This window comes from Pteronotus mesoamericanus, unplaced genomic scaffold, assembly GCF_021234165.1.
Source record: "Pteronotus mesoamericanus isolate MK-2021 breed Mesoamerican mustached bat unplaced genomic scaffold, CSHL_Meso_final contig_20, whole genome shotgun sequence".
In the NCBI taxonomy this organism is placed as follows: domain Eukaryota; kingdom Metazoa; phylum Chordata; class Mammalia; order Chiroptera; family Mormoopidae; genus Pteronotus; species Pteronotus mesoamericanus.
The window spans coordinates 69,745,125-69,754,213 of record NW_026555085.1 but is presented as its reverse complement, the minus strand read 5'-3'; the positions used below and the strand labels follow the sequence as shown (position 1 = coordinate 69,754,213).

The following is a 9,089-nucleotide window of genomic DNA, read 5'->3' as shown; positions in this document are numbered from 1 at the left end:
AATACAAAATATCTCAGAGATAAATAATTTTGGCATCATGAGAAAACCATTAATTTCGTAATTTTTTTTCCTTGTGGTAGCTTTGGTTTCTTAGCCTAGCTTATTAAAATATAAAAATAACCAATATTTCAAAGACACTTTTAAACCAATGACTCTGCTGTCTTAAAAGTCTAGAATTTAAGAGGCAACAATTCTTTTCCAGAAAAGAATAAATGTGTATCTGACTGAATCGTGTGTGGAGTAGTGCTTTCTGTACTATCTCCATTTCTGACTCCATGAATACTAAGAGGTAAGCCTTGGGCTGCTGTGGGCCAAGGCTGATTTTCTTATTTGTAAAATAGAAGAAAGATACTTAACTTCTAATCTCCAGGCTTGATGTGAGAGTAGAGGGGTCAACAAGTTTAATAGCACAGCAAATACATTGGAAAAATGAAAAGTGTTATACACACACACACACACACACATGCATGCACACACCATAAAGTAATATTACTTTCTGACATCAGGCCATACTACTATAAATTATTTTATTCTACTAGAGAAAAACGAAGACATTTATTTTCTTGTTATGAAACAGCACAGCGACCTTGTAGTAAACAGACACCTTTAATGTTTATTTCTTCTTCCTCATCATCTTTAGCTTTGCCCATGCACAGACCCCTTCCCCTATCCCAACACTGAAGTGTCCCAGTCATCACCACAGAAACTGAGAAAAATAGTCGAGGTATTTGAGAGTCTATGGAACATTCCTTCCCCTTGAGGTGATTCCCACTTCTTCGTGGAGAGAAATAGGGTCTCCTGATGTCTTTTTTCATCCAGGGGAGGAAAGAGAGAGGGACAGAATTTGTGGGAGAGAAGGCAGAGAAGGGTTTCTTTTTTCATTGTAAAATATTCCTTGTAAAAAATGATACATATACACACATATAAAATATATCCAGTGCAATTGCAATTGCTGTGCCAAACACTGGGAAGTGCCACCTTGGTCGATGTATTTCTGGAGTTTTAAACAGTTGTCCTACAACAGCTGCATTTCAGTAAGACTTGGGCAGGTGGCCCCAGATGAGCCACTTGCCACTCACATTCAGGCTGAGGCTTCCATGTTCACAATCCAAAGGAAAAAGTGTGTCTTTGTGCCTGGAGTCTGGGCTGTAGGGAGGGAGTGGGCAGGAAGGAAGCTGGCGGCTCCCGAGGTGAGGAAGAAGGATTGGCTTCTTTTTACTTCTCTACCACAGTCTTCAATGCAAATACAAATACATTTTAAATCTGAGGATACTGACACCAGTAGTGCTATGATCACACTACTTAATGAAATAATTCACATCAGCATAAAAATATTCACACCAAAAAGTCCTTTTTTTTCCTTTCCCTCCTTCCAAGAAAATGTATATCACATCACCTAAGTGATCTCACCACAGATATTTCCAGTGATTTGCCCAAAAGTCATTAAACTTAATTGAGAGTCTTCGGATCTGCTCTTTTGGCAGAAGGAGTTCTTGTTAGATGAAGTTTCTGAGATGTGTGTTTTAGTTTTCCCGGCACACGGAGAAGCTCGAAGTCTCTGCCTTTCCCCGTGTCCTCATTCTTGCAGTGAGAGGCACAGATGCTGAGCCTTCTGGCTGGTCAGAAGGGAAAGGGAAGGGGAACCCTGGGTCAGCAGGTCAGCTCAGGAGGGATGCACCACAGAGGGAATAACGACGAGCTGCAAACCAAGATCAGAAGCCATTACAAACCCACTCCATTCAGCTCTGAGCGTCAGCAAGGGCGCTAGGCAGAGACCTACAGGGAAGAAGGTGGGCTGTCTAAAACCAGTACAGATCCTTGCTTTTGTCCTGAGGCTGCAAACCTGAAAAGCAGAGAGAAAATAAGAGAGAGAGAGGGAGAAGAGAAAGAGAGGGGAGAGAAGGGGGTGGGGGAGGGAAGGGACAAGATATTTAAGGAAAGAGAAAGAGAAAGACAAACACCAGTTTTATTGTGAAAGTCACACAATTCTTCTAATGGGCATGAATGAAAGTAAAAGCAAAGCCAACAGAAATGTCAAATCGTCACCTGAGGAAGGGGGAGTGGGCAAAACTACAAGCCAAAGATTGTATTTGTAACTTATTTTTCATTTTTCTTAAAACTGCAAAAAGAAACTGCTAGCTCTTGTTTGAATATATCTTTAAAACTCAACTATTTAAAACAGAGACTTAATATTATCCTTTAAATCACATTCTTGGTAAGTTTTATGCTTTTAAGAGATCTAATTTGGCAATTATGTTGATATCAGAGTCATATTTTTTTCTTTCCTTATCACTAGGTGACAAGACAACCCCCCCCCCCCTTCCAGAGGATTTTAGACTTTTATACTTTTAGCAGGTACTCTAGATCAGCACTGTCCAATAAAAACACATGGGAGCCACAGGCATAATTCTAAATTTTATAGCGACCATGTTGAAAAGAAGTAAAAAGAAACAAGTGAAACTTAGTGATATATTTTACTTAACCTAATATATTCACTATGTAATGTGTTGCAAATAATTCAACATGGACTCAATATGAACGTATGAGGTAAATTTTACTTTTCTTTTTTGCACAAAGTTTTGAAATCCAATGTGTATTATACACTTAAAGCACATCGCAGGTCGGCCTAGCCACATTTTAAGTGCTCAACACATACATGTAGCTAGTGGCTACAGAACTGAACAGGGTGGAGCTAGAGCCTTTCCAACAAATTTTATTTTTTAAAAAATCCTCTGTAATATTTACCAGCTAGAGTAGGGCAGGGTTCTACTTTCTCATTCTGCCCCTACCCATGGCCCAAGGGTCATCGGCTTCCTGAAACACAATCCCGCATTGCAGACCTTCAGGCCACAGTGTCACTGGGGTTTCCAAGGAGAACTAAAGTGGGTCCAGGGCTCAACCCCAGGTGGAGCACAGGGCAGAAGGGACCTGGGTCCGCCATGCTCGCTTTCTGGCTTACCTGAGTCCACGCTGAGGCCCAGACCCTGGGCCACGTCTCCCGCCGGGCTAGCGAAGGGTCCACCGGGAGCGGCCCACGCTGTGCCAGTTGGCTCGCCCTTGGCCGAGAGCTCGCAGGGGGGGCTGCCTGGCGCAGGTGCCGGGGCGAGCGCGAGGCGGGCTGGACGCCCCGAGGCAGAGGGCATCAGCAGCGGGCCGTAGCGCGGATCGAAATGCGGCGCGTAGACCTCGTGCACTGCCGCGGGCCGCGGGTATCCTGTGGCCTGGGCGCCCAGGGCGCCGCCCAGCGCGTAGGGATGGTGCGGATGCGGATGTGCCTGGTGAGGGTGCGGGTGCGGGTGGGCGTGGTGCGGGTGCGCGTGGTGCCAGGGTTCCGCGGCGCTCTGGTGCAGGTGGCCGTGCAGAGCGGCGGGCGAGTAGGGATCGGCGGTGGCGAAAGGCAGCTCCGAGTGCGCAGCGGCCAGCGGGCTGCCCAGGGGCGCGGGCACAGGCGCCTGGTACGCGCTATTCCAGAAGGAGGCAGGGAAGCTGCGCTGGCTCATCGGGAAGGAGCCATCTGTAGGTCGAGGAGCCGAAGGGAAGGAAAGGAAAACAGGAGCTCGTCACCGCCGAGAGAAGCGAGTCCGGACCTTGTAAGGCCACTTCGGGAGAGCTGAAAGCGCGGGCCCGTCCAAGGGCAGGAAAGCAGCGGCTGGGGACCGATTAGCAGCCCAGCCTTTGGGGAGGTGCCTTTCTAAGGGGGCTGAGGCCTGTGAATTTAAGGTAAAGGCACCACAAATTGGGGGAATTTTTTTGGAGTGGAGGTCTGCTTCCTCGGATTTTGCAGACGCGTCCAGAGCGCAAACCCAGGAAATGGCGGGGAGAAGGCAGAGCGGAGAGACCTGCTCCTAAGTCTCAGTTTTGGGGCACAGGGAGTTTCACCTAACTGCATCTGAGCCACCTTCAAGGCCACAGGACAGACATGGCCTCCTCTTTCCAATCTGCAACCTCTCAAGCTAAAGATACCACTTCCGACTCTTGGTAGGCCGCCTAGTGATCTCACTAAACCCCTCTCGCGTTTCAGTCTCCCTTGCTCTAGAAAATGTGTCTCTGATAGACTAGAAGTCCACCAACATATTTCGAAGTCTTGCTATTATTAGCTTCCTTTCTAGAAACCGTCTTTGAAATTTTTTTTCAAGAACTTGAGCAAAATAGTGAAACTAGACATACTAAAAGAGCAGCTATAATCTTTGCACAAAGGGGCATGAACTGTCTGCATCAGAGTGTGGAAGCCACACTAATAACAACATTATCATCATCATCAATCATCATCATCATCATCATCATCACCATCATCATCGGTATCATTGTTGACCCCTAGAGTCTGGAAGCATTTTGGAGAGAACAGTATTTAGATAAAATTTGTTGCCTTTAGTGAGGAGGGAGAGGAAGAAAGACATTTAATTTAAAAGGCCTTTATTGAGAACCCCTGGGGAATGCATCTGTATGCATACTATAGAATTTAAAATACTTTAAAAATATCTTCTAAGTAATGAACAGGCTTCCTATTAAAGATATTTAGGCAACTGAAGAATAAAAAGAACATTCTGCATTTTAATTTTTTTTCGAGTTTGTTTAGGCAAGGCTTTTACAAACTGTCAAACTCAAGAGAAAAAAGGAAGGGTAGGGGTTGTCATTTCCCTCAAAATATAATATTTGTTTTCCTTTTTTTTGTTGTACAAAGTCCTCATTTCTTAGCTTGGTACACATCAAATTCTAAGCTTAGTGAGAAAGTTTATGAAATAGTTCACTCTCTCCTTGGTAATAAAGGGAGGTTGAGATTTCAAAATAGAAGGGAAATTTAGTAGACTTGTCCAAGAAATCATTGTCCAAGACTAGAAAAAGCAGTATTTTCTGAGAAGGGTAGAGCAATAAAGAGGGATATGTTTGGGGAAAAACCCTCAGAGATGTTTTGTCTGTACCCACATTCTTATTTCTTTGTTTCTTTACATGCTTATTAAAAGATGTTTTTCTGCCTCAAGAATCCCCCAAGTAACTGAAACCTGACCAAAGGCACAGGGTAGGTCTTAAGAGACATTCTTCATCCGGTTATGCTTGCAGTGGGGCCTAGGACTTTTTTCTTCTGAGAAAATCTTCAGAAACTGGGTCCTTGTAAGTTGTAGTAGATGAAGATCCTTCTCTCTACCCTGGCCTGGGAGAGTGTTGGAAACCTCACATTTCTATAGTGCATTTACATACATTTTTCTGTTTGTCTTATTGTCATCTCCAGGGATCATTAAGAGGGCAAGTATTATTCTAATTTTAGAGACCAGTGAATAGAGTGACCTCAAAGAGGTTAAGAGACTTGCCCAAGGTCATATTGCTAGGAAGCTCTGGAGCTAACATGCCAACCCAGGCCTCTCAATTCCAAGGCTGGTGTTTTTTGTTTTTGTTTTTGTTTTGTTTTTTTCTAGGTCACTCCTCTGCTATTCTCTGCCTCTTGGAGAAGAGATCTTATGCCTGTACCGACTTCCTTATCCATTCTCAAATGCCCCTCCTCACTTCTTCTCTGACACCTAGTAAATAGTCTTTTAGCCCCGTCTCCTCGAGCCCCTCGAGGTGGACCCCAGGCTGAGAGGGCTCTCTGTGGGTCCTTGCCGGTGGAGCTCCATACTCACCCCTCCAGGGCCCCGAGCTTCTCGGTGCTTTGCTGCTTGTGCAGCTTGGGGAATAGCTGCTAGGTTGGCTCAGGGCCCTGCTGAAGTGCTCGTCGACCACGGAGCTGATGTCCCCCTGGAAATAGGTGAAGAGGACGCAGCGGGAGTTGATGTACTCCGCCTCTGGTGGGCGCTCTTTCTCCGGACTGCCTTCTTCCTCCTTTATGCTGGCCGGAGTTTGGCAGGAAAAAGAGGAGCTGCCGCTGCCGCTGCTGTTACTGGGGCTGGCGTTGCACTCTTGGGCTTCCTGCATCTTGGAGTAATAAGCTAGTTTCTGCTCAAAGAGGGAAATAATAGAGTAGTCAACTGCAAAAGAGATGGCAAATTGCGTTGAGACTACAGTTCCTCTTCTGATCCCTAAGGTATCCTGGGGATAACTGACATTGGTGTCTAAGCCCAATGCTGATCACTGCATTACAGGTTGTATTGTGGGCTGCACAACCTGTCATTGAACAAGGGTGGGCTCACTGAGTGGAAGATTGCCCTTCCTGAAATCTCTGTCACCCCTGAATTGCTGCCAGGCCACAGCCAAAGCTCTTGGAAGGTGTCAGGGTGAAGGTCACAGAAGACACCTAAGCAACCAGGTTATGAGTTGAGTTTGACTGCAGACCCAGAACCTGGGCAAATATACAGGGATGGGCAAAAGTAGATTTACATAGTACAAATAAATAACAATAATAAATAAGTAATGATACAAGATTAAATTACGTGTTTCACATACTCAGAACTTTAAACCAACTTTTGTCTACTCCTGTATGTATTTTTAAAAATCAGCCAACACGGGTAAAGGGCACCCGAGTCCAATTAGGGCCTGACTGTTCCCTGCCTGATAATCCATGGCAGAAGCACAAGCTGCAGGATTACGCATCCTCATGATGGAACATGAAAATAGAGAAATCCACTCCACACAACCAGGCTGTAAAACTAAGCACTGCCGTGGAAGGTTTGAAATAGTTCCATTTAGGAAAGAATTGTGTGGGGTAAAAAGGTGAATGACATCCTGACATGGATCAGGTTAATAAATGCAAGTGAGTATTTGTTTGGTTGCCCATACACTGCCCATTTAAGAGTCTGTCTCAGTTTTTAAAGAGATCTTCTTTTGAGTAAAGAAAATCCAATGGGTTATGAGAATTTCTGCCCTTCCCATCTCTGTGCACATTGAGGAAACAAGTAATAAAAAGGAGCAGCGGAAGAGCCTAGCCTGGCTGTGAGGCTCAGTAAATGGTGACTTTTTGATAGTGATTTAAAAAAAAACCAAGTGCAGTTGCTGAAAACATTTTCTTAGAAATGAGCAATGGACTGAATGCAGTGTTAAAGCATTATGGCAGAGATGGTCTGACCCTACAAAAATGAACAGAGATCTTAATGCAAAAGATTGGTCCAGGGCCAGGGAGGAGAAAGGACCAAACAGACAGAAAACCGACCCACCTCTCCTCTCCGCAGTAGTCCCAGCCTGGGAAGGAGTTCATCTCAGACACTGATGTCAAAGGAGTTACTTAGCAATATCACTGCTTCTACCCCATTCCCACTTGGCTTAAATGAGAGACTCTGGTGATTCCTAAAATTAACATTGACATGAAAAATCCTGGCTGGAATGTGAAAAGAGGAGGAGGAGAGGAAGAGCCAAAGCCAAATAGATATTTGGGATTTGCAAGCAAAATTGGTGAAAGCATGGACTCCGACATTGGGGTGTATTTCAATGTCCCCAAAACAGGAGCCCAGGCCCTCACTTTCCAACCTGGTCCAGTCTCCCATGCGCCGATGACATTTTGTTCTTTTCCTGGACTACTGTCCTCAGTTTTCACTACATTATCTGTGGAAACAGAGAGAACTGTTCACCAGACACAGCCCAGAGAAAAGAAAAATAGGAATAATTCAAAGAAACCTGAGTTTGTAGAACCGGGGTTAAGTGGTCTTATTAAAAGTGGTTTTGTTGATGGCAGGGCAGCTCTATTCGGCTACTCCATCTCCTGAAAGGTAAAGTATTATCTATGAAGCTTGCCTCTGCCCAGTCAATTGTACCCCAGTCAATTATAATCCCCCAGACTTTGCAAAACAAAAACTATAAAACAAATGCATTTCCTGCGATTCTCTTTGTAATGGATTCTCTGGTTCTGAAATTAATTGGCCTGATCGCCTGAGAATTGAAACAGAAACAATTTTGCCTTAGATAAGTTTGCAGGGTGAGAACTTGGGTTTCTGCATCTCCAACATAGAGAGACAGGCCTTAGCTTTTGTTGGGACCAGAGTCTGTTTTTCTATGTGGCAGCTTTGCTCCCATCTCCCTGCGCCCGCACTGAGCTCGGGCTCGGACAAATCTGCAGTCCGACAGACATTAAGAAAACAATCCAGTAGGCTCGATCCTCGTCTCATTATTCCTAGCAAAACCGGGACACGCATTAGCAGGGCTTAGTTGCCTTCCGAGAGAGCAAACTAAAGGGGTTAGCTCAATCTACCGGTGGCAGCGCGGACAATCCCGGCATCCGGGCGGCGCCCGCCTCTGGTCGCACGCCGGGGACCCGAGCGGAGGCGCCGTGGACCTCGGGAGACAGGCGGTGCTCGGAGAAGCCCGGGAGCGTCACCCTTCTCCGAGGTCCCGGCCTGGAGAAGGCACGTACCTGGTGGTAGGGAGTGTAGGCGGCTGCGAAGTAAGGCTGGTGAGGACCATAGACTTGGTACATAACATCCAGACAGCTCATGGCTCCCCTCAGCGGAGACGGTTTAGAGTTTTATCATCAACTCTCGGTCGGCGGAGAGCTGCTGGGATGCTGCATGGGCGGCGCTTGGACCCCAGCTCCCGCGTCATCGGCGGCGGAGCGAGGGGCAGCGCGCTCCGCGGCCGGGGATCCCGCTCTGACGCTCCACTCCCACCCCTGCAGTTCCAGCCCCGACCACGCTCCGGGAGAGAAGCGCCCCGGCCCCGGCTAGTGGACATTTAAACCCCACGCGGGGCGGGCGTGCTGACGCCACTCCGAGGCAGCGGAGGGGAGGGGAAGGGAAGGGAGGGGTGGGGAGGAGAGGGTGGGGGGGGCGGGGACCTGGGGGTGCAATGGAAGGCGAAGGACGGGGACCGGAGAGATGCGGCTGCGTTTCGCCGGGCTCCCCTGCGGCCAGGCGTTCGGCGAACTGTGCAACCCGGGATTGAGCCCCGAGGCTTCGCAATTTGAGATGTAGGGATTCCCCCAGGATAACGCAGGAGACTGAGGGATTGAGAGAGGAGGGAGAAGGAAACGAGAGTTTTTTAGATGTGAAAGAGAAGGAAAGTTGATGCTAGGTGGGCAAAGGCCCTGTGGGCGAGCTCCGGCCTCCCTCTGGAGAGGTGCGTGTGCGTCCGGGGGTGGCGCGGCGGGGCAGACTCTCTGCTCCAGGCTCCCGGTGACGCGCCGGGAGGGACGGGGCTACCCCCGGGAATCCCCTAGGAGATCCCGGTCGTCG

At 47.4% G+C, this 9,089-nt stretch overlaps 1 protein-coding gene across 3 annotated transcripts; it reads right to left on the bottom strand.

Moving 5' to 3' along the window:
- Positions 1 to 513: 513 nt before the first annotated feature.
- VGLL2 (vestigial like family member 2) lies at positions 514 to 8,563 on the bottom strand. 3 transcript variants are annotated; one of them, XM_054568912.1, is made up of 5 exons: positions 8,273 to 8,563; positions 5,616 to 5,928; positions 2,960 to 3,514; positions 1,781 to 1,843; positions 1,674 to 1,699 (listed from the first exon to the last, which is right to left on the bottom strand). In XM_054568912.1, exons 1-4 carry the CDS (start codon positions 8,351 to 8,353, stop codon positions 1,800 to 1,802), a joined length of 993 nt encoding a protein of 330 aa, XP_054424887.1. In that variant the 5' UTR covers positions 8,354 to 8,563; the 3' UTR covers positions 1,674 to 1,699; positions 1,781 to 1,799. The 3 variants fall into 3 exon arrangements, with proteins under 3 accessions (XP_054424888.1, XP_054424887.1, XP_054424886.1); XM_054568913.1 differs by lacking the exon at positions 1,781 to 1,843 and having other exon boundaries at positions 514 to 1,699; XM_054568911.1 differs by lacking the exon at positions 1,674 to 1,699 and having other exon boundaries at positions 1,728 to 1,843.
- Between the last annotated feature and the right edge of the window lie 526 nt (positions 8,564 to 9,089).